At 39.0% G+C, this 25,127-nt stretch overlaps 1 protein-coding gene across 3 annotated transcripts in view; it reads left to right on the forward strand.

Annotated features, from left to right (window-relative positions):
• The first annotated feature begins 1,644 nt into the window (after positions 1–1,644).
• Positions 1,645–25,127, forward strand: part of FNBP1L (formin binding protein 1 like) — an 88,116-nt gene continuing 64,633 nt past the window's right edge. For all 3 annotated transcript variants that reach the window (XM_087820600.1, XM_087820598.1, XM_087820599.1), the window contains exon 1: positions 1,645–1,751. In XM_087820600.1, coding sequence (XP_087676726.1) covers positions 1,728–1,751 — 24 coding nt within the window. In that variant the 5' untranslated portion in view covers positions 1,645–1,727. The remainder of the gene's footprint in view (positions 1,752–25,127) is intronic.

Consider the following 25,127-nt stretch of genomic DNA (forward strand, 5'->3'; position numbering starts at 1 on the left):
TCTTCTTTATCCAGTCATCTTTTTTTTTTTTAAAAAAGGAAAATACATATATTCTTATTGATTTTAGTGAGAGAGACGGGGGGAGAGAGAGAGAGAGAAACATCAATGATGAGAGGGTCATTGATTGGCTGCCTCCTGCAAGCCCCCTGCTGGGGATGGAGCCCAAAACCCGGGCATGGGCCCCGACTGGTAATTGAACTGAGATCTCCTGGATCCTCAGCTGGTGCTCCACTGCTGAGCCACGCCGGCGGGGCTATCCAGTCATCTCTTGAAGGACACTTTGGTTGTTTCCACGTCTTGGCCACCATGAACAATGCTGCACTGAATATAGGGGTGCATATATATCTCTATGAATAAATGTTTTCACGTTTTCCAGGCAGATACGCAGAAGGGGAATCGCTGGGTCATATGGTAGGTCGATTCCTAATTTTTGGAGGACCCCCCCATACTATTTTCCATAGTGGCTGGACCAGTTTACATTCCTGCCAGCAGTGTAGGGGGTTCCTTTTTAGGGAGAACTTCTTAAGACGCTCAGCTGTCGTTGACACACCCAGGAGTGCTCTACTAGAGACTGGGTTGAAAGTGTGTGTGTTGAGAAGAGGAGCTATTAATGCTAAAGCATATGTTAGGGAGTTGTTAAGCGTCCTTGGTATCTAACAGCACAGCCAAACTTGCTGGCTGCAGTTAATGATTGCTCAGAAAGGCTGGGAAGTAGCTCCACAGAGGAAGAAGGAAATGGTGGACCTTCCTCCAAGGTTTTGACCTTCTGAGGAGAGGTATCTGAAGTCCGAACAGGCTCTTTGCACGGCTGGGAGGAACCCGGCGCCCTTGCAATCCCCCCACACAGGGTGCCCACTGCAGAAAACAGGCAGGGTCCGGTCTCATTCCCCCGGTGAGAGCTTGGCGCACGACGGTCCCTGTCTTCCATCCAGCGCCATGGCAACATCCCAAAATGAACGCTGAGAGATCTGCCTTTTTGTGATTTCCCTACAGAGCTTATATAGTTAAAACGCTCTATTGAAAACAGAATCGGGCACGTTGCATTCACAGTTGCATTCAACGTCTACACATTTGAGCGATTCCCAAGATCACCTTCACCATCAAGACGTTTTTTCTTATAAATACAACACGAGCCTCCGCAGTCTACACCCCAGGATTCGGAAGGTTTCCCGGTCAGGGTTTCTCCCGGCGGAGGGGGCGAGGCGGGAAGGACGGGCGCCCGGAGCGGCGGCCTCCAAGGGGCTGGGGGCCGAGCAGGGCGGCGGGCGTCGTTCCTTCTCCCCCTTTCCACCTCGGAGACTGAGGTCGGAGGGGCGGCGGCGGTGAGGCGGTCGGAGACGCGAGGTGCGGGCGGGAAGGGACCCGCCGGGGGCCGCGCGGGGGGCGGACGGTCCAGCGGACCCCGCCGGCCGCGGCTCGGCGAGCGCGGGCCCGCCCCCGATCCCAGGGTGCACCGCGCCCCGCCCCCTCCCCTCCCCCGCCCCCTCCCCTCGGCTCCGGCCCCCTCCCTGCCGGCTCCGGGAGGCGGGGACGCGGCGTCGGCGGCGGCTGCTCCAGTCGACTCCTCACTCACTGGGGAGCCCGGCGGTGGCGGCACCTTCGGAGGCAGAGCTGCAGAACCGCGAGCCCGCCCGCCCGCCCGCCAGCGGAGGTCGTGCTGACGGACGGCAGAGCCGACGGACGGAGAGCGGGGCGACCAGACGGCCCGAGTCGCTTCAGGTTCCGCCATGAGCTGGGGCACGGAGCTGTGGGTGAGTCGAGAGGGGCGCCGCGCGGCCCCCGAGGGGCGCGGGCTGGGTAGGTGCCGCTGGCCGTCGGCGGCCGGAGCCCGGCGGGCCGTCCCCGCCCCTGGCGCCGGCGGAGGCCGGGGGTCCCGCTCCTCTTTGTGTGCGACCCTCGCGGCCCGGGGCGGAGGGGCTGCGGGTCTGCGCTCCCGCCTCTGCCGCCGCCGTGGGGCTGAGGGCAGCGCCCTGGACGGCGCGAGGGGCGGCCCGCGGGCTCCCGCGTCCGCCGCCCCCCTCTCCCGAGCCCTCTCCCTCCTCCTCCTCCGCCCGCACTTTCCGGGCGCCTGGCTGCGTGCCGGGCTGCGCTCCTCTGCCTTTGTATCTCCCCGCCAGGAGGCGGGGGAGGGGGCCCATTGTCCCGAAGGGGCGCTGTTCGCTGGCGGGGAGGGGGCCTGGCGCGGCTCCCCCCGCCCCCGGCTCGGGCGAGGGTCCCCGGGGTGAGGGCGTCGCCGGGCCCGTGCGGCGCGGGGACCTGAGGGGCACGGCCCGCCGCCGCCCGCCGTTCTGGCCCCAGGTAGGGGGGAGTCCGGCGGCTTTGTTCGGAGCCCGGCCTCCGGCCAGTGAGGCCCAGCCCACACGCCCGTTTCCCTCTCCCCGTCTGCATGCTTCGGCCCCGTAGCTTCGAGGACTGCAGCTGGGCCCCCTCGGCTCTGCCTTGGGTCGAGGGGGTTGGCGTTGGGGAGCTGAATTAAATCGAGTGATCGATAGGGAAGCCCGTTTCGCCGAAAGGAGCGAACGGCTTCCCGATGCTTCACTTCCCCTACCGCTGTTCTTTATTCTTGCACGTTTTCCCTCTTTTCTGTCTCTTCCTTGCCTTGGTCGGGCCATGGAAGCTCCAGACAATGCCCAGTGTCTGGCCAAGGTTCGGGGGACTGTGATAGGTCGCAGGACTCGCTCGCGACGCCGCTGCGGGCGGGTGGCGGTGTGGAGGGCAGTGATTGCCCAGGTGCTGCGGGGCGGGCGCGGGGGCGCTGTCTCGGAGCCGCCCGGCGTCGGCCACTCCCCTGTGATCCCACCTGTGCATGTTTTCCGTGCCTTTTGTTAACGAGGATCTGGTGAAATCACCGCAGAGAAAGGGGGGGAAGAACTTTTTAGTCTCCACACGTGCATTTAGGATCGAAATGAGGGCAGTTCTGTAAATTGAAGGGCAAGATGTTATTTTTTCACATTTCACAGATTGGAAATTTTAGAACTGAAAGACTATTTAGAGTTCATCTAGCTGAACACCTACTCAGCCACCCCAGGAATCTCCTGTTACGTTATGGATAAGTGCTTAGTCTGTAAACATACCACCCAAGAGAAAATACCTCAGGAGCTTCTTCATTTCGTTTCTTAACATTAATTTTTCTTATATTGGGGAAGATTATAGGGGAAAAGAATTACCTTTTACTTTGGTTAGGTTCTCAGGTGTTATTGGTCTTTTTTCCCTTTGGTTTTATACATTCTAAAATTGACTATAGGGTGTGGTTTGGTGCCTTCTATATTATAGTGTGCCATCAATTAAAGGAGATGGGTATAGTTTTACTTTCCATGTTTATAATTAGAAAGTATTTTTATTTTTACATAATTAAATGATCCACGTTTCAGATCTTAAAAAGTACACAAAGGAAAACTGGAGGAATATTATTTAGACTTAATTTATTTTAAAAAATCACTTTGTATCACATAGAAAAACAGTTGTAAGGAGAAACAATGTAATATTTTAGTGACCACTAAAGTGCAATTTTAAGTTTTTTTTTTTTTTTTAGCCTTGGTCAGTGTGGCTCAGTTGGTTAAAGTGTTGTCTCCTACACAAAAAAAGTGGTGGATTCAATTCCCGGTAAGGGCACAAACCTAGGTTGTGGGTTCAATCCCAGGTAGGTGTCCGCCCCTTGTGTGTGTTGTGTCTCCCCCCCCCACAAAAAAATAAAGGTAAAAAAAATTTAAGAACACATTCAGAAGTGATAACCAGTCCCCTCCCCCCCCACCTTCTGTAATTTGGTTATTTACTTTCAGCATTTTAATAGTAGTTTGAAAAGGTAAACTGTAGAAGAGAAGGGAATTTCTGTTCTAGTATCTTTTTTGGAAATTAAAAAATATTAAAATTTTTCTCTTAAAATTTAATCTCCATGTTTTAAATCTTTTAGTGGCTTGAGGATTTGAGGGAAACATTTATTAGGAACTAAATAATGTAGAGTCAGTATCAACTGGATGCTTAAACCTTAGATAAGTAGAAGTTGGTGTAGAGGACTATTGGTACCAGAATAGATCTTAGGAAAATCTGCCTAGACTTCCTGTTTTTATTGTACTTAGTTTTGAAAAAGGATATTGTACTTCCAATGGATATTAACAAACACCTATACTGTGCTCTGGCCATTGAGGAATTTGAAGTTGGGAAATTTCTCTTAAAATTTCAAGTTTAAAAACCATTTCTCAAGTTATTTCATGTTTAGGATCACAGTACTGTCAAGAAGGTTTAATTATTGAGATGCCATGTTGTTACAAAAAAATGATATGCAGTTGTGCTCTCAAACTTAAGTTTATTTCTTATACTGTTCATTGGAGTTGTATTGCTGTCTTAATGCTTCTTAAGTCTTATGTTAAAAATTGAGACTAAAGTAAAGTAAATTAGAGAACCACTCAATACTGATTCTGCGGGACAGAACTATGTGGATGATAGGTCAGGTGGGTTGTTAGACTTTTGATGTGTATTTGTGAGGGGATATTAATTAACTGGTTAGTTTGAGCTGTGTTTTAATGTGTTCCAAATAAGTCTTTAAAGTAGGTGGAGACTCAGTTCTATGTTCTGGGTAATATCAAACGAAGAGTGGCCAGTGTCTTCCTTTCTTCAGGATGCAATGTAGTTATTAGGTGGAACTTTAGGCATTGTTTATTGTGTCGATTTCTTTATTATCACAGGAAGAATGGTTGAATCAAAAAGAATCCAAACATGTATTAATGATTTCATGAAGCACAGATTTTGTAATTATTAGCTCTTTTTACAAATAAGGAAATCAGAGATTGGAGAAGTCCTTGTTTAGTCAGAAAGTTTTATTTATTAGGAGATGGCTTTTTAATTTTTTGAGGAGCCAAGTTAGAGTTCAACAGAAAAATAATATGTACGGTCAAGAGTGTGCATATAGATATGAGAAAAAATATGGCCGAACACATGATATTCGTATCACGGTTTATTTAAAAATTTGCCCCACCCAAGGGAAATGAGATGACTAGCCTGGAAGTTAGAGGGTAGGTTCAAATATCTGACTTAATTTATATGGGCTTGTAAACCACTTTTTTTTTTTTTCCATGCCTTAGTTTCCTGGTCTGTGGGATTTTTAGCCCTTAGTTTTAAGAGTGTATAATTTATATACCATTGTTATTTTTATCGTATTATTAGTTAGGTGTGTTTAAGAAAGCTCAAATCTTTTTGAAAGAAATTGAAAATGTAGATTGGATCATAGATTCAGTGGATTATTTAAGTAACACCCCCAGTCTTAACCCTTTAACTTAATTATTTGTTATCTTGTCCTCATAGCATTTATATAGTACTTTTATTTTAACACTTATATTGTAAGTGTACTAGACTTTTGAGTCCTTGAGTGTAGGGACCTAGTTTGTTTTGTTTTCACTGACTACAACAATGCTGATCATGAGTGTTTTGCCCAGTTGAATGAACAGTTCCTTGCATTACCCAGAGTATTGGTTGCTGATTAGTAAGTGCATCTGGAGGAAGTCTTTGTGATACCAAAGCTTTGAGGTGATGATAGATTAGGTGGTCAAGATAACAGTTTATGAAGGTCTAAACAAGCAGAAAGCAAAATGATAAAGCTAAGTTTTAGTATTTGGGTTAAAATTTTTTTACATATTGGGGAAGAACTAACTTAAAGGTAGTTCTTGTGAATTTACCTAATAGCTTGGGGATTTGACTGCCAAAATAACTGGTGAAATCTTAGGCCACATTAATAGATATGTCTAGAACAAAGGAATTTGGTCCCATTGTAGTCCATAATGGTTAGACCATATCTCTAATATTGACTTTAGTTTTACTTCAAATTTTTTAGAATGCAATTATCTAAAGGAAGTTGATAAAGAAAACTCCTTTATCAATGTGAAGTGTATTGCTTTTTCAAAGGCCATGAAACTGCTGTAGGAATCTAGCTTAATTTAAAAAATAAAAGTTTTATGTCTGTTATAGGGAAGTGCTGTGCAATGCATGGTGAGATTAATGAAGGCTTATAATATCAGCCTTTTGGGAGGAAACTTAGAGTGATTACTTATTAAAGTACAAATTCTCCCCTACATTGATATCACTGTTCAGAATGTCCTCTGTGGACCAGTTTCTATCAACACCCTCCCTCCAGATTACACTCTGGATATTACCTTTCTTATGGGACTACCACCTTATATTGTAGTTATGTCTTGTACAGTCAAATCTTTGGAAAATGGTCATGGTATACATTCCCTTTTGTTGGTGGAAATTGTCATGTTCAGCGTTACAGGTGTATTACAGGTGTATTACAGGTGGTGGTATTTGTTAAGGAGGGAGAGAGCTAATCAAGACACCTTTTTATGCCACCATTCTGTCCTGACTGTAACAAGGTGGGAGCTGGAGAGCAGCCTCTACCGGTGTCTCATCTGCATCGCTCCTTTCATAAACCTCTCATTTCCATCCCCTTCCCTGCCTTTATCTTAAAACATTTATTCTTTTTCCTTCCCCCAACCAATAAAATGTAGGTTTGGCTGGAAACTTAAGACCTATTCTCCCTGCTTTTTCCTATATATTAACCCATGTTTGCAGGCAGAACACAGGACAAGAGAACAGTAATGGTTTATAATTATGAGCTCCTTCTATGTGTACCTACAAGTGATATTTAATCAACTCTAGTCCTTAAATATTTTTGGCTTAAGAGCAAAAATGAAAAATATTGATTTGGGAACATAACCATACCTACAGCATTTAAAAACTACTAAGAAAATGTTATGTAAAGGTTTTGTTTTATAGGAAGCAAAAGCTGTTCTATATATTAATTCAGGCTATGTACAGTATATCAGAAACACCAGAAAGATATTTGGAATAAGGAGGGTTTTGCCTGCGGGGATTCTTGAGAAGTTCCTAGAGGGCGGAGATCACCTCTTACTGGTTACTTAGTCATTGTCTGATTCATTGCTGTGTCCTCAGCTCTGCACACTGCCTGGCATGGAGCCCAGCACTACCAGGATCTTCGTGAACATTTGCTGGACTGACCTGAGTACAGCAGTTAGGTCTGGCTTGAATTTGAGTGTAGGATACCTGAAAAAAACTAGTGATGGAGTGTAGAATGGAGGTTCATCTGGTTGAATGCTTGATTCAAATTCATGAAGTGTGTGTGTGAGTGTGAGAGAGCGCGTGCGCGTGCGAGAGCGAGCATAGTTATGTATAGAATATAATGAGCTCAATTTTTAGACCATTAAATCCACAGAAGGAAATCTTTGTTACACAGAAGGGATTATCTCTTTCTTCTGAATCCTTCGGAGGTAATAGGAGGAATCCCTCTGAGTTTCAGGAGATGAATGTTGGTTGTATTGATTTGATCGCCTCTGCAAGAATATTTGAAAGATGTTGGTTCCTTTGATAATGTTATTGATTCTGAAATCACTTGTACTTTTTAGCATGTTGTTCCCTGCAATTTGTCCTATACTGTGTTTATTCCCTTCGCTTCTTACCTATCACTTAATATTTTTATGTCAGGTTAGGGCCAGTGTTTTTTTCCTGAGGGTGAGAGGTGTTCATTGGGAAAATGCAGCTTTGATCCCCCCAGTTTTGCTTTAATTACTAGTATCATTAGCTGACTTATGGGCTAAGATTCTCATAGACTAAAAGTAGGTTAGGATATTTTGAGATCACTTCTTAATTGATGATAGAATGAGAGATGCTTTAAAATTGCAGATTGTGCTTAAAATAATCTGTTAGGGTTAGGGTTAATTTAATAGTGTCATCTGTGCTTTTCAGTGTTTCCTCCTCTTTCCTACAGTAAGTTGTGTTAGATTACTCATGCAGGATTTTCAGTCTGTGCCATAGTCTTTCTTTTGAAGTCACATTTATCACAGTTCTTTGAAACCACCAGCTATCTAGGGTGATAGCTGACTGCTTTCTGTAATGTAAGATTTAGCATTTATAATTTGTATGGAGCCTAAGAGAAGGAAGTCTAGAATAATAAGAATAAAAGCTTTTGTAAAATGTCCCTATAGAATCCAAATTAGTCATTAAAATTGGGGCTTAGGAGCAATTTTTCGTACATTCTTGACAGAGAATTTAATCATCAGACTTTAACATTACCTCATGAAATATGGGTGAAATATTATATATTTGTTGTGGTTTGAAAAAGCATAAATGTTTAGGGTCACATTTTCCTTTTTATACGAACACTTTAAAAAATAATTTAAAAAAAATTATTGATTTTTAGAGAGAGAGGAAAGTGGGATGGGAAGAGAAACATTGAGTTGTTTCCACTTATTTATGCATTCATTGGTTGATTATTATTATTTTTTTAATCCTCACCCTAGGATTTTTTTCCTGTTGCTTTTCAGAGTGGAAGGAAGACACACACGCGCGCGCGCACACACACACACACGTTGATGTGAGAGAGACACATCAATTGGTTGCCTCCCACACAAGCTGTGTTCGAACCTGCAACCCAGGTACGTGCCCTTGACTGGGAATTGAACCGAGACCCTTCGGTGCACAGGCTGACACTCTTAACAACTGAGCCACACTGGTCAGGGCTGGCATTTTTCAATAAGCGTAATGTTTTCAAGATTCATGCATGTTATAGCATATATTAGTAATTCTTTTTTGTACTGAATAAATGCTTCATTGTATGCATATACCACATTTTATTAACTCATTCATCCGTTGATGGACATTTGAATTGTTTCTGCTATTGACTATTGTGAATAATACTACTATGAACATTGGATATGTTTTTGTGTGGACATATGTTTTTATTTCTCTTGGGCATGTACTTAAGAGTGCAATTGCTGGGTCATATGGTAACTATATTTAACTGTTCGAGGAACTCCCAAACTGTTCTGCATTTTATATTCCCACCAGCAATATATGGTTCTGATTTCTTCACATCCTTGCCAAAGCTTGGTATCATCTGGCATTGATTATGGCCATCATAGTGGGTATAAAGTGGTACCGCATTGTGGTTTTGATTTGCATTTACCTTATGACAAGTGATGTTGAGCATTTTTTCATGTGCCTTTTTGCATTTGTATACTTCTGTGGAGAAATGTCTGTTCACCTTAGTTAACTGTTGAAATAAAATAGTCACCTTAATTTCCCGTGCTGGTATGTATTGGTAAAATATAAATAAAAACCAATGTTGATGGCAGTGTTGAGAAAAGGAGACAATTGTGATGTTAAGAAGACACTGTATATTTGGTATTTCTTCTCGAACTTGTCAGCTACTCCTTCAAACTAAGAAATGTTTGATTTTGGCATTTAATTTGAGGAACTTTTAAAATTCAAGTGTGAATGTTAGATATGCTATCTTTTACTTTTGCTAAGAAACTTTTTAGCAAACTGGCAGTCCACTTGGCTTCCTTCTCTTAGCTCTGACTGTGGTGGCAGCACTTTCCCTTGTCTTGATAAAAAACTTTCTTACTTTGATAAAGGTAAGTATTTCATCTGTGAAATGCCAGGGGAGTTGAGAGATGTTTAAAAATAATGAAAGCCTTCTGCATAATTCATACTTGGCCTTTTGAAGTCTAAATTTTATTGCAGAATTTAGTTAATGCTTGTAACTAAAGTATTTTGGTTCTTCAGTTTTATTCTAAGACGAATAATGGTAATATTCTTTTTCAGTGATGCAAGATTACAAATGTTGCAGTAGTACTTATTTACTCATTTACAGTATAGGTAAATGCTGGTTATGTTAATTGAAGTTACTTTTTTTTCTCTCTCAGTAATTTGACTTTATTATTCACGTTGAGAACCTAGTTCTTTTGTACCTATCCTTATTGTTCCTTGGTTAGGTAAAATGTTGATCATTCCTACATTCAACTTCTGATAGTCCAGAGGTTATTGATTTATTTTGTAGACTTTTAAAAGATCCTCACAGAGGGAGGGTATGCTTATTGATTTTAGAGAGAGGAAGAGAGAGAGAAACATCGATGTGAGAGAGAAACATCAAGAAACATCTATCGGTTATATCCTGTTTGCGCCGGGACCGGAGATCGAACTTACAACATAGAAATGTTCCCTGGCCTGGAGTTGAACTGTGGCGGCGGCCTTTTTGGTGTACAGGACGACACTCCAACCAAACCACCTGGTCAGGGCTATTTTGTAGATTTTTATACCCTTTTATTGAACAACAACAGTAACTCCTCTCTTATTTCGGTCAGCTTTTGGTCATTTGGCCAGCTTGGATTGGAGATTCTGATTCATTAAGTTCTGGGGCTGTTGAGTGGTCAGCCATTTGGAGTTTTATAAGACTTCCTTGGTGATTGTGGTTCTTAACACCGGCTGAGAAACATTAATTAGCAATCCTCAAATCTGGATGGTCATTAGAATTATCTCAGGAATTGAAAGGCAGTAAGAACAAAACTCTTCCAAGCCCTACCCTAACCTCTTGAATTAGAATCTATGGGAATGAGGCCCAGGAATTTGTATTTTTGAAAAATACCTCCAGATGATTCTGATAATACCAAGGTTTGAAAACTATCGCTTTACATGTTCTAAAATCTATACTTATGTTAAACCAGGACATGAGAAAACCCCTTGTACTTAGACTGCATCATATTCTCTTCCCATTCTCGTTGAATTGCTTTTGGTAATTAATACCAGGAATAATCTAATGTTTGTTGAATACTTACTATGTTTGAGTCAGTGTATCTTACTTTTCGGGGCTCAGAAAGGTTAAGTGTCTTGTCTAAAACTACTTTTAGTAAGTGGTAGAACAAGGAAATAATCCAGGTCTTTCTGTATTCAGTGTCTTCATTCTTACTGGGAATGTTAGACTACCTTTAGCAAATTGCTTTTGTTGAGAAGCCAGCCATCAGTGTATGTGCAGATTATTTTTTGAAGGACCTAACAAGTGGTCAGATTACCACAAGGACTTTGTTTAGAATATTGCTTATGTTCTCTATGAGGCTCATGGGAGAAATTTCTTAAAAAAAAAATCTTTATTGATTTCAGAGAGAGGAAGGGAGAGGGAGAGAGAGAGATAGAAACATCAATGATGAGAGAGTCATCACTGATCGGCTGCCTCCTGCACGCTCCTGACTGGGGGTCGAGCCCGCAACCCTGGCATGTGCCCTGACTGGGAATCAAACCTTGATCTCCTGGATCCTAGGTCGACATTCAACTGCTGAGCCATGCCCAGCTGAGCACGGGAGAAATTTCTTTTAAGCTCTTTTATTGCGTAGAAACTGATTGCTATGACTACAGTATTTGCATTTCCTATTTTGAACTTGCTGCTAAAAAATTTGCAGTCAGATTTCTGGTTCACTGTTATCAAGTATTTAGGATTTTTTGTCTGCATTTTGTTTACAGATTCATTCTCGGTGTCATCTTATTTCTGTCTCTTGTGATTTTCCTTATCTCTTTAAAATTATTTTATCTTGCTGTGTTATGTCATTTTAAAGAAAAGTGTTAAGAAATAAGTTAAGTAATTTTGAGCCATTTTATATAATTCTGGCCAAATGTGTTTTTGAAAGAATTGAATTTTGGAAAGAGGAACTTAGAATTTGCAATGTGCTGTGTGCCAGGCACTCTGGTAGATGTTATTTTATTTTCATGCCAACTCAGTGAAGTAAGTGGTGATAGTCCCATTTTATAGAAGATGAAACTAATAAGAAAGGTTAAATTTAGTTGTGCAAAGCTAAACTTAAACCCAGGTTTTTGTGACTTCAAAACCTTTTTTTTAAGTGTGTCTAATGGGATTTAATTTACTCAAAAATTTCTAAACCCTTCATTGGGGTCATTCATATATATTCAACAAATATCTGTGAATGACTTACTTTGCAGGAAGCATTGTGTCTAGTGCTGCCTTGTGGAAATTGCCACACTGATAAGAATGTATTGTCTTCAGTTTAGCATGTCTTTGAATGGACATTGGATTAGTCAGTGCCTGGGCAGGAAATAGCACACTCAAAATGGTTAAATGAAGAGAGTTTAATAAAGATATTATTAATAAAGTTGTGGACTTGGTCAGTGTAACCAAAGTGGATGATGCTTTACCCTGGAGCTAGCTGGTGACAGTTGGGAGCTGTTATTTCTTAGGTCTTAAAGGGCAAGGAGAAGGAATTGTTTATCTAACCAGGAGCTTTAAGATAGGACTGCCTGATAGGATCTGTGGCCTTTGTAGGGAACCTTGGGAACTTGCAGTTACCTGGCAGGGAAAGAGTTGGAGGAATAAAACCCTTGGCCTCACTTTCATTCTGCTTGTGCCTCCCATTGACCTAACCCAAGGAGAAGTTAGAGGGCAAGGGAAAACATTGATTCAGTCTACTGGGTCCAGAGAGCTATTGATGTAAGGTGGACAGTGATTCTGGAGGGAGAAACAGCAAGGAACTCAGACATGGTCTCTGCTCTGAAGGAGCCTACCATCCATCTGGGAAGATAGGTATTGGGCAAATTATTATAAATGGTATGAGTGCTAAGTACAGGGTGCTGTGGAAATGTGTAAGAGATGTACCTTCTCTAAGGAATGTTTCTCACACATCCTTGTTGTTTTTAAACAAAACAAAAAAGATCTCTGGTCCCTCCTCCAGAGATTTCTGATTTACTAGGTCTGGGATGGGGTTAGGGAATATGTTTAAAAAAAAAATCTTGCCCAGGTGACTCTATCAATACTTTCTTAGAGTTATTAAGAGGTCAGCCTGCCTTGTGCTTAGAATTTTGGGGTGGGGGTGAGTGGTGTGAGATGAAGCTGGAAAGATGGTGGGCAGAGTCCTGTAGGCCATTCTTGAAGATTTTTGACCTTATTCTAAGGTAGTAGATAGACACTGGGGATCCCCCCCCCCCCCCCAAGCTACCTTGCTAATGAAGAAATTCTAACTGGTAGTTGTATATATTAAAGTGACTGGTTTTCCCCATATTAATTCTGTATCTTGCTACCCTACTGAATTATTTTATTTTTTGTAGTAGTTTTTCAGTCATTTTCTTGAGTTTTCTAGGTATTATATCAGATCTACAAGTAGTAATACTCTGCCTTCTCTTTTTGCAATGTTTATACCTCTAAATTATTTTTCTTTTTAAATTGTATTAGTATGTTAGTACATTAAAGCATCACATATCAGATGAAACACCAATATTGCAATAGTAATGCACAAATAGTATGTAGCTTATTCAATGTTCACTTGAAGCATTTCTTTCTTTCTTAGTAGACTATAAGTTCTTATTGCAGGATTTACTTTTAATTCTTTGTATCTCCCACCTAGGGTTTATTAGCTCCTAAACCCTGAACCTTACTTTTCACATTAGTAAAATAGCAGTAATTATACCTACCATCAGGTGAGACTAAATGAAATGATATATAAAGCACTCAACACAATACCTAGCACAGATGGTAGTTATTATTCATTCATTTAATCCAGTAAACCATTGAGTGTTGAGCTAAGTACTAAGGATATAATGTGAGCAAAAACAGGCATTGTAGAAAGGAGAGCTATTAATCAAATGAAAGAAAGAAGCAAAATTCTTTAAGATGATATCAACCTAAATACCTAACCCACCACTAGGTTCAGAGAGGGTCTCCCTGACAAAAGGATGTTAACAGAGATCTGAAAAATGATTATGAGCTAATAGGCAACAGGTGTGTGTGAGAGGACAGAAGAGTGAGTTTGGATAGGCGGTGTGGCATGTGCAAACATCAGGGTGTGAGAGCCTTTTTCAAATGGGAAAAAAAACCCCCAAAACAACCCATCAGTATGAATGAAACAAAACAAAACAAATACAGATAAAGACGTGTTGGTCGAGGTTGATGAGGCAGGCTGTTATTCACAGAGCATTTTATTAGTTCATTTAAATCCTTAGACCCACTTAAGATGCACATATTGACATCTCCACTTTACCGATTAGAAAACTGAGGTGGAGAGGTAAAGTGCTTTGTCTAAGGTGACTCAGCTAATAAATGGCAGAGCTAGATTCGAACCCAGGCAGCCGTGCTCCAGAATCGGTGCTCTTAACAATTGTACTGTATTGCCTGACATGATCACTTTTGCATTTTGAAAAGATCACTCAAGCTACAATATGAAAAACAGATTAGAAGACAACTAGCAAGGGCTTGGAGAGACCAGTTAAAAGGCTACTGCAGTGTTCTAAGAAATGTAATTGTAATTTGGAGTAGAGTGATGACAGGGAAGATGAAAAGAAGTAGATGATTATCTGTTATACAAGATTAGTGTATCCTGGGTGAATAAATGAAAAATGAATGAATGAATGAGTGAAACACATGTATAAATGTGAAAATATATTTAGTCTCACTATATAGTATTTATAAGCAACAACTGATGAATTATCTGTTGGAATAAAAACTGAGGCAAATGTAAACCCATTTAGACTTATTTATGTTACTACCAACCTAGATTTTGATCTTAAATACATGAGAGAAAAAGATGTTAATCTATAAAATAATAGGCTCTATATGTTCATTCTACAAACTTTTCTGGGCACTTGATGCTATAAAGCTTTTCTAGTTCTTATTAGATCTTTAAATACTCTTTAGCACAAAAATAAATAATAGTACAGAGCTAGTAGTGCTTCTCAGATACGGGAGTAGAGCAAAGGAAAAGTGCTTTAAATAGAAATATAAGTGAATTTAAAGGGAGAGATCATGCACTGTAAAACTGAGAATCATAGTCATCCTGAGCAATAAAGGCAGGTGGGCAGAGAAGAAATACTTTGGTCCAATTTGAAAAATCTGTATTTCTATGTGAGACATCTTACTGTAACCATATCCTACATTAGTGCATTTTGCGGTTAAGGCATTTTTATCCTAGAAAGTTAACAGTGTAATAAGATATTAACATATTTTTAATATTCTCCCTTTTGTTTTTTTTAATCAATTTTAATGCTTTTTATAATTCTAAGTACCATTGATAGTGGCATCAGCCCAATGCAGAGTGTCAGAGAAGCTGGTAGTAGCAGCAGTCTAAAAAATGGTGTTATGACTAAGTACAGCCAGGAAGGTACCTGGGTGGGGAGTAGCAGCAGCAGTGGGGGATTAGTTGCATATTGGGAATCATTTAAATGAGTAAATAAATATATTAAGGATAAAGGGAGCCAAGTTTCTCACTTTGGAGAAAAATACAATTATTGAAAGGTGGTATTAGATTAGAATTGGAGATACTGGTGTGAACTGATGGTTATGTGTGTGTGTGTGTATGTATATATGTATGTGTATATATATACATATACATATGTATATATTGAAATAAAGAGGAAAATGTGTAAGTCTATCTTTCTATCAATCAAATGTATGTGTATGTATATATACTCTAGATCTGTTCATTGAGAGGGCCTTGGAGTAGTGATGCACTGGTAGCAATGAGTGTACCTAGTATCCACATTTTGGCTTCTGAATATTTTTCTCCACTAAAAGGAACCAGAGTTACTTGAAGACAATAGCTGATTCCAGGGCTGGGGCAAGAGAGTACAAGATGAGCCTGAAATATCTTGTGTCAGAAAGTAAGGACGTACTCAAAAAATGATGAGGACATGTGAAAAACAGATACCAGCTTAAAGGGGCTCCCACTGGCCAAATGTGGGACAATTTGAGCGTAAAAATAAATGATGATTGTGAGTGGTAATCCATGGAATAAAATAGGAACCCATGAGCCCACACAGATATAGAAAAATAAAGGAATAAATTGAAAATTTGACGAGGAGAAAGATATTTCATAGTTAATCACAAAGGGGAAATAGTAACTTTACACTGGAGAGGCCTTAATCAAGTTACCACCTTAAGTGATCAGTTAGCATCAGCATTAATGGGACTAACTGAAGTCTTGTGCCACCTGGTTGGATACATTGAAAAGGACACTGCATCATTTCCTGCCAGAGATGCTGGAAATCATGCATCCTGATCATGGGGAAAGATCAGACAAACTCAAATTGATGGTCATTCTTTAACTGTCTTGAAACCCTCAAATGTCATAAAAGATAAGGAAAGACGGAGGAACTTTTACAGATTGAAGGAGACTAAAGAAACACAACAGTAATTGTAACATATCATTCTAGACCTGGTCCTGTTGTTGTAAAGGACATTGTTGGACCAATTGAGAAAACTTGAATAGGGTCTGAGAATTAGATGATATTGTTGTATCATGTTAATTTACTGATTTTGATGGTTGTGTTTTTTGTTATGTAGGAGATTGTCTTTGTAGAAAATACACACTAGAGCATTTGGGGGTGAGAAAAAAGTAAATGGGAAGTTTGAGAAGTAGAAACACCAAATATATAGACAGAACTCTGTAGAAATTTGCTAAGAAAGGAAGCGGAGAAAGGGGCTAGATGGAGACACAGAGTAAGGAACTTTCTTGGTCCCCCCCCCCCCCCCCGTCCCCATCAATGATGTTACAGGATGGATGTTTATGAATGAGAAAGATCTAAAGGTAAGGGAAAACTCTAATGCAGGAGAAGGTATAATTCAGAAGTGCACATATGAAGGAATTGATCTTGGGAACCGGGTCGAATGGAACAGAGAAGGCAGTGTATATGTTGACGGCTTAATGATTTGAAGATGTGGTAATCACCTATAGATTTTTTCAGTTTTCCCTGTGAAAACAAAATCTAAATCAACAGCTAAGAATGAAAGGAAAGCTGGAAGTAGCAAACAGTCATTGTGAAGAATAGGAGAGTGAACAGACCAGGAAAACGTAATAGGATTGAAGGGCAACCCTGAGGCCATCATGAGGTTTGTGGTCAAAAATTTAAAAGTAAAACGGAGCCGTATGAATGGCTGTTTTTCTGTAACCACCTCAGCTGAATGGATTATGGGCACATGGAGGAAGCAGACAACTGGATATAACCAGGGTTGGGATTTTATCAGAGTACAGCAAAGCAAGAGAAGGGCAAAGGAGTTGAGGATGCTTGCAAGAAAGTGATTATTATAGACTAAATAAGACTACCCAACACTGACCCTCTCACCTTTGATGTTATATCAGAAATGGGGACTTAATTTCTTACTGGCTTCTTTTTATTTCTAAGGCCTTCATGAAAAGAAGTAACTACTTTGACTCCCCAACAGTAACTAAGTAATCAGACTTCCTACAGAGTGCTAATTGTATTAAGATTACTTTTATTCTTTATTACATTAAAGAATGCTGGGAAACCAAAGAGTTTTCCCTTTTAAAAAACAATAAATTTTAAAGATCTTACTGGCTTTATTCAGTGATTCTTGAATCAGGCAGCATCCAACCTAGCAGATAGAAAGGAGCTCCAGTGAGCTATACAAAATGAGACTTCCATAGGCAGTAGAGAGCAGGAACAAGTAAGTTATGCTAGACAAAAACTTAATTGGTTATTGCAAGATTACTTTCTTTTAGGGGATGGCTAGAGCCTTTCAGGCAGATTACCTAAGTAGTGCTCATCAGGAGATTCCTGATTGACTGGTTTAAGATTCCATTTCTGGAATCTTGGTTTGCTGATGTGGGGCTTAGCATAAATGACTCCATTTTGGGCCTGCTGTCTTGTTTATAAATACCCCCCCCCCCCAATAAGCTTTATCTGAGGCAGAAACATTAAATGTTACCTGGATATATTACAATTTAAAAACTGTTAAGTTCTCAGATTCTTTTTCCTTATACCAGAAATGTTCATATGGAGGTCAGGAGTCCCCCTTACTAGTGTTTCTTGACATTCAGTTCTCATTTCTAATTTCAAGTTTTGGCAGTTGTCGTTTCCTCTTTAGTATGCTACGCAGAATCTCATCACCCCCATTTTTCATCCTTTAAAGTTTAAAACACTCTTGGCTTCATCTTGATTATGTACGAGTATTAAATCTGTGTGGGCTCATAAAGGGCACACCCTATCTCTCTCACCTTCTCTTCCCACCCAGGTCAGTTCTTCAGAGCATTCCTGTTCTAAGTAGCTTTCAGGTAATTTCTGGGCCTCCAGTCTCTGCATTACCAATGTATTTTTCAAAAGAAGCATAGTCCAGGGTTTCTTAACCTTGGCTGTATTAACATTTTGGCTGGAAAATTCCTTGTTGAGGCAGAGGTGGAGTTGACCTGTGCGTTGTAAGAGGGTTAGCAGCATCTAATCTATAATCTGTATCTGTAGTTTAAGGAAGGACAATCATTCTTTCTCAAAAATCGTATTGTGGATAACAACACAAAACTCCTTTGAAAAGTTAAAAGTCAAAAGGTCCTCAGGCAAAGAGCAGTCGAAGCCTTGGATTTTTGGGTCCTGACAGCTTGCTTTCCCCACTATTACTCTCACCTGGTAGCATGTTTAAATTTACTTAAGAGTTGGGGCACATGCCACCTTAAAAAAAATCTTTTAAAGTTTATTTAAAATGAGATCAGGATTTTTGATATATTGAATGTGTGATACAGCTTGTTTATTATATCATTGTGTGTGATATCTTCATGAGAATTAAAGAAAATATTCAGTTAAAAAAAAGTCAAAGGTCTGTAAAACTGAAGTCAGTATTTGATTGTTCCAAATTAGTAAAAGTAACATATCAGACACTTAACCATATATGCTTTACAAATATTTATTTACTTTTAATAAAAACTACTATGTAGGTATTATTATGCCCTACTTTACAGATGAGGGAAGCGAGACACACAGATTAAGTGGTTTGAAGAGCAAGAGGTGGGATTGAGATTCAAACCCAGATAGTCTGGCTATAGGGTCTGAACTCTCAACTACTCTGCTATTCTATCTTCTGTAGACATTACTGGTGGCAAGTGTTCAGTCTTTGATTAACCTTCATCTGCCAACAAGGTCTCTCAAAATGAACAGGTGTAAACTGAAAACAAACACACGCCACACATTAATATAGAAATCAGCTGAAGAAAAACATTTGGAAAGTAAACCTGCTATTGAAAACTTAGTGTCAGCTGTATTCTAGAGTCAAATGTTAGGGACTTTATTGTTCTCTTTTACAGCTCTTGGTGACTGAGAAATAGATGTGCATTATTTACTTTTGTTTTGAATGTTTTTTTCAACACGGAAAAGGTTCTTGTGCTGAAATCATGAGTGTGGCATATTAAACCTATTACTCTATTCTATGTTTAACTATGTACATTTTGCAGAATTTTGAAACCTTTCCCAAGAGAAGAAGAAAAATAGTTTAAAAAAATATTCTGAAGTAAAATTTGCTTTATTCAACACATTTATTGAGCATTTACTATGCATAAATACTGTGCCAAGCACTTTCTTAGCTTATTCTTACAGAGATTTAAAACCACAGGGTTTAAAATAAATCACATTCTCCAAAACAATGCTATGATAGTAACTCTTAAATAACAACACTCTATATGCCATGGTGGTCCCAGGTCAACACCTAGATGTTGCCTTAGTTTCAAACTGGTTATCTTGCCTGTGTTTAGTATTTTCATCACCCTGGAGAACTGTGGCCTTACTACTTTCCTAGTACCTGCCAACACTCCAGATCCTGACATACCATTGTTCTTAGTACACCTTATCCATTGAGGTGTGAGGTGTACTGTTCTTAGTACATCTGCCAAATAAATAGACATTGAACCCCAAGCACGTTTCTACTTGATTTCTAAAAGCACTTGTTCCTGGAACTTTTTTTGCCCAGATGGGCCAGATTTAACATTACTGTTACCAAGAACTGCCTAAATCATACTTAAGTTTATATATACTATGGATCATTGTCCCCAAACTCAACTCTACATCAAAATTCCTGGGCATCTAATCCTAGAGACTGAGTCCATAGATCTGGAATGAAGCCCAGGATTCATTATTTTTAAAGCTCTTTACTTGTTTTTTTATCTAAGAATCAGTGTTTGGGAATCTTTGCTTTGGACTGTTGATTTTCAAATGCAGGTCCCACAACAAACGTTCCACTAATACTGCATAAAATGAGAAAAATAAATACGTGGTGGTTTTTAAAAGTAAGCTACTAATCATGCTAATTGAAAGGACTGTCTTACATCGTCTGAGATTTTATCTTGGGGGGTATTGTATTAAATTGCTTGTTTTATAAAATGATGGTGAGTGGAGGCAGTAATTTATGTGTGTTTTTTTTTTAAAGTAAAGAGGTTAAAACAAACACAAGGTTGACAATTTTTTGTCAGTCCCTAAAATTTAATTTGAAATTGTACTGGTTTGTGAAATTCAAAAGTCCAAGAAGAGCTCCTTGCCTTAACTAACTGCTTAACCACTAGGTCAATAAGAAATCTGGGCAGTGTTCCCAGGGGCCAGTTTTCCTTGGCTGTTCACGCTTCTTGCTTCCCACCCCAGATAGCTTCATAGTGCGCCCTATACTTTATAACTTGGACACTTGATAAGTGTCTCTTTTGCAGGGGCATTCAAGCTCTCCCACCTCATATTAAAAAAAATTAATGTGTATAGGTTATTAATTTGTTATTGATAATGATGACATTTAGACTAAGTAAAATAAAGGAATTTTTAGTAATTTTAAAAAGCAGTAAAACTGCAATCAACTATATTCATAGAAAAGTGAGAGACTCAGTACTTTTCAAAGGTTTAACTATCATCAAGGACTACAGCATTATGTTATGGCTCAAATCCATGCTAAGATTTAGATAGTGCAACTTTCAGCGTTTATTTTAGCAATTTTATGAAAGAGAATGTACTTTTCAAGCATGGTGGACACAAAAATTACACAGAATTGAGCCATTCAGAAATTCCTGGGGAGTTCTGAGATGTATATAGCCATTTCCAAAAATATAAAAAATCGTATTTCTTATGGGAAGTTTAATTTTGACTCAAGTTTTCTTTGATTCAACAGTCACACTGACAGGAAAGATACTTGATGATTCAGATATATCCTGAGGTTTGCTTTCCAAGGGCTACCATTGAATCATTCATCAAAATTTGTAATTCTTCTAAATCTCTTTATTTTCCCTTCAGAACACTGCAATTCTTCACAGTTATGGTTTTACTGAACTCAGGACAGTTCACAAAGAGAAATGAATAAACATCTGGTAGCCACTTGCTTCATGTATTTACCAACCTAAGTCTGAATACCTTGGACAAATGAACAGTACTTTTGTTTTTTTCCTGTGGTGTCAAGTGGAAAGATTCCTAATTCTGTACCTCTGAGAACCCATTTTTCTGTATATAATATAAAGATAATACTACTGACTTTATAGAGTTGTGGGTGAAGATTAAATGAGATAATGCATATAAAGTTCCTCGACACTTTATATTTTCTTTTTTTAATTATTATTATTTTTTATTTTTATTTCAGAGAGGAAAGGAGAGGGAGAGATAGAAACATCAATGACAAGAGAGAGTCATTGATCTACTGCCGGGACCGGGACTGAAACCTGGGCATGTGCTCTGTCTGGGAATCGAACTGTGATCTTTTGGATCATAGGTCAGTGCTCAATTGCTGAGCCACGCCAGCTGGGCCTGACACTATATTTTCTTACTGATAACCCTGAGGGTCCTGCAAGTTGGGTCTTTAAAAGTCTTCTAATTTTGAAACCTAATTTAAGGAAGTAGCTTATTAAATTTCTTCAACAAGTTTCCACATAATAAAATTTCCATACTGTATTTCCAGTTAGCACAAGTGGAAATAATGGTTAAGGTAGAATTTGAAAAAAATTCATAATCCTGATCACTTCCTCCAATGTATGATGTTATTAATCTTACTTTCGTTACCATAGAAAACTTCCAGATAAGTGCTGCAGTGGAAGTGCATAACCAATAAGCAGCTGAACCTTCCCCCTTATTGTGAGTGTCCCTCCATATTGTAGAATATACTTCTTTATTTCTTTCTACTTTTGGAACATATGTTTTTATTGATTTTTAGAGAGAGAGGAAGGGAGAGGGGGAGACAGAAACATTGATTTGTTGCCTCCTGCAACCTGGGTATGTGCCCTGACTGGGAATTGAACTGGCACCATTTTGATGCACGGACGATGCTCAACGGGCCAGGGCACTTCTTAATTTCTGTATAAACAATTAGATAGGTCTCAGAGGTCCATGTGTGTTAATCGCCTCCCCTCTGCCGGGTAAAAATCTCAGGCATTCTTTTGTTGGAAACTACTCCCTGAATATTAAGTATACCATAAACCTAATGTTTATTACCATTACCAGCCTGTCAGTACTCATTTGGTATTAACATCATTAGAAAGGAACACAGTATTGATGCTTGAAATATTTAAGAATGTTTAAGAGGAAAAATTAAGGAAACTAATGACCTGTTAATTGTGGGATGAAAGTAGTCAAAATTTTTAACCATTTTATTAAATCACACTTGTAAGCCTGTACATTACATTCCTGTGCTAATATGAAGGCATAGCCTTAGCTGATTTGGCTCAGTGGTTAGAGTGTCACCCCGCAGACTGAATGGTCCTGGGTTTGATTCCAGCGAAGGGCATGTTCTTCTGTTGCAGGCTTGATCCCTGGCCCCAGTCTGGGTGCATGCAGGAGGCAACCGATAGACGTGTCTCTCTCACATAGATGTTTCTTCCCCCCCCCCCCTTCCTCTTTCCCCCTTCACTCTCTCTGAAAAGCAATGGAAAAAAATATCCTCAGGTGAGGATTAAAAAAATAAAAAGTAAAAATAAAATAAAATCAAGGCATAGTAAAACTCAAGAGAAATTTGAGGTTAAAAACATTTTACTTCTGAGCTGGAAATAAAACAAAAAGTACAGACTGATATCTAATTATAATACTTTTTTTTTATCACCTTACTATATTTCTTTGACAGCTATGAATAAATGGTCTAATTCGGTATAATTGTTAGTAATTTTCCTCAATCCTTTTTGGAAATAGGGAAATATATTAAAAAAAGAAAAAGGGAAAGTGTTGGTCTGTATGTAAAATTGCAGTCTATTTCATTTGAATATAAATCTACCAGAGAAACACATTGTTACCCTGAAATTTTTTTATTTGCCTTATTTCCATCTCTTAGCTGCTAAAATTCCTCCATGTGTGTACTTTTCTCCTCGTATATCGTTTGTTACTCCAAATATATGATGTATTTCATATAGCAAACAGAAGGCATTCCTATTCTTTTGACAGTTATTTTGCTATCAACATTAAAGGTCTAGGTAAGAATTTTAATAGTCTTCCTTTCACTGCATAGATATAATACTTGTAAGTATACCTTCATGTATAGTATAAGGCTTACTCCAGTGTTTTAGGAGTAAAAAAGAGTCAGTCTTAATGTGAAGTTCTTTTAAAAAGTCTGAAATTGTGTATTCATTCAGAATACTATGTATAGTAATGGTATATGGAAATGAAAGCTAGTAGCAGCTATCCTACCTACTCACAAGATAATTTTTGAGGTTGAAATAAGAATCACATAGACCAAATATGAAAAAAGCAGACTGGCCATGTAAATTTAAAGTGTATTATTAATAGTGCCTAGTTTATGTTAATGTACAAGATAATTCATTTACTTGACCATTTCCCTTTTACTCAGTGTATCCCACTAATATAATTATATTACATACAAGAAAGAATAAAGAACAGCTAAGTCATGTATGTACTTTCTGAATATTCCTGCTTTGAATTTAAGAGAATCTTCTGGTTACATTAATGTACAATACTTTTGTATCTGTCATATAAAAATTTATTATCAACATTAATTATAATTTTTTAATTCAAAATATTAAGGTTTTCCAGTAGTACTTCTGAAAATGAACTACAAAAGTTCTTTCTGTACCAGTTCTGCTTCTTCCAAAATATAATAGATCATGTAGAGATATAGCTAAAGTACCTCAGTATTTAAACCATAATTATATGCTAAGAGTAGTATGAGGTCACTCTTTGGAGTTATTCCAATGAATATACCAACAACTAAGTATTTTTTCAGATTAGATTAGAGCCAGGAAGTCCATTTGCTCTCTAAATAATAAATACAGTCTGAGAGCATTTACTTAACTAAGTGTACTGATTTGAAGGAGCAAAACAGGAAAAACTAATTAAGACATCTGGATACTTGATTCAGCTCTGTTACTGTGGGCAAATAATTTAATCTGTAGGCTTCAGTTTTCTCATCTGTAAATAGAGGTGATCTTTGAAGTCTTTTCTAGCCATAAAGCCTATGATTAGATTTCATACTTATGATTATGGAATCGATTAAGAGTCTAAAACAGAGGAAAGGGAAAGAGACTAGAGTAAAAAGAAAAATGAGCCCAGGGCGGTTAGAGAGTTAAGAAACCAAAGAGAGACTATGCAAAGCAATGCTTATTAGCCCTGTTCTAGGTAATTTTTATGTTAAAATATGAATACATATACATGAAAATGAGTTCTGTTCTTAACTCTCCTTTTTGCTAGTCATGTTCTCTGGTCCCAGGACAAAGGATAAAATGTCAGCTCCAGGAGAATGATACTGTTATTGGTATGAGGGCAGAGTACCAGTAACAGGGAGTGGTCCAGGATAGTAAATAGCAAGGACTACAGTGAAAGATGACCGTGGAATCTGAGCCAGGGTAAAAAAGTATGATATAAAGAAAACTAGATTTAAAGTAGTTAATCCTAAACTGTAGCTCTGGCTTTATCCTTAAGTAACCATTGAATAACCCTAGGCTCAAGTTGGAGATTTGGGGTGCAGAGTAGTGATGAATAGAGAGGCTAATGTGAGATAGAAATCAAAATCAGTAGGATCCCAGAGTTACAAAGAACTGTGAAATGAGAGGGACAGGTGGGAAGATGGAACATCAATATGGATGCTGTTATGTTACCAGATATTGTAGGATTAAGGAAGGTGTTAGATGACATACATATCTCCCTTCACACAACAGATATGTTCTGATAGTGTGCAAATTTATTTTGGATAAATAAAATCACTTTAATTGTGCTCAGAACACATCATTTTAAAGGACTCCTGCTGAGAACAATTACCCTTTAATTTTATTGAAATACAGTATTCATTGACTTTGCTTTGACGACATAAAACCTGGATGTTGATCCAGATTCAGATATATGAATCTGACCACTAAAAACTGTTAACTATCATTACTGTATTTAATATTATTCTGGGAGTACTAGCCAGTACAAGCTCAACTTGTATTTACTTGTTTAATTAAATGAATGAATGAATAATAGCCACCAGTGTCCAGCACTGCATTGAATACTTTATTTAAATTTCATTTAATATTCTCAGTTTAGAGTCCAGTTTTATAGCTGTGGAAACTGAGGCTGAGAGATCAAGAGCTAGTAAATGATACAGAGGTAGGTGGGAGATACAAAGAATT

This window comes from Miniopterus natalensis, chromosome 9 (genome assembly GCF_054644295.1).
Source record: "Miniopterus natalensis isolate mMinNat1 chromosome 9, mMinNat1.hap1, whole genome shotgun sequence".
Classification (NCBI taxonomy): domain Eukaryota; kingdom Metazoa; phylum Chordata; class Mammalia; order Chiroptera; family Miniopteridae; genus Miniopterus; species Miniopterus natalensis.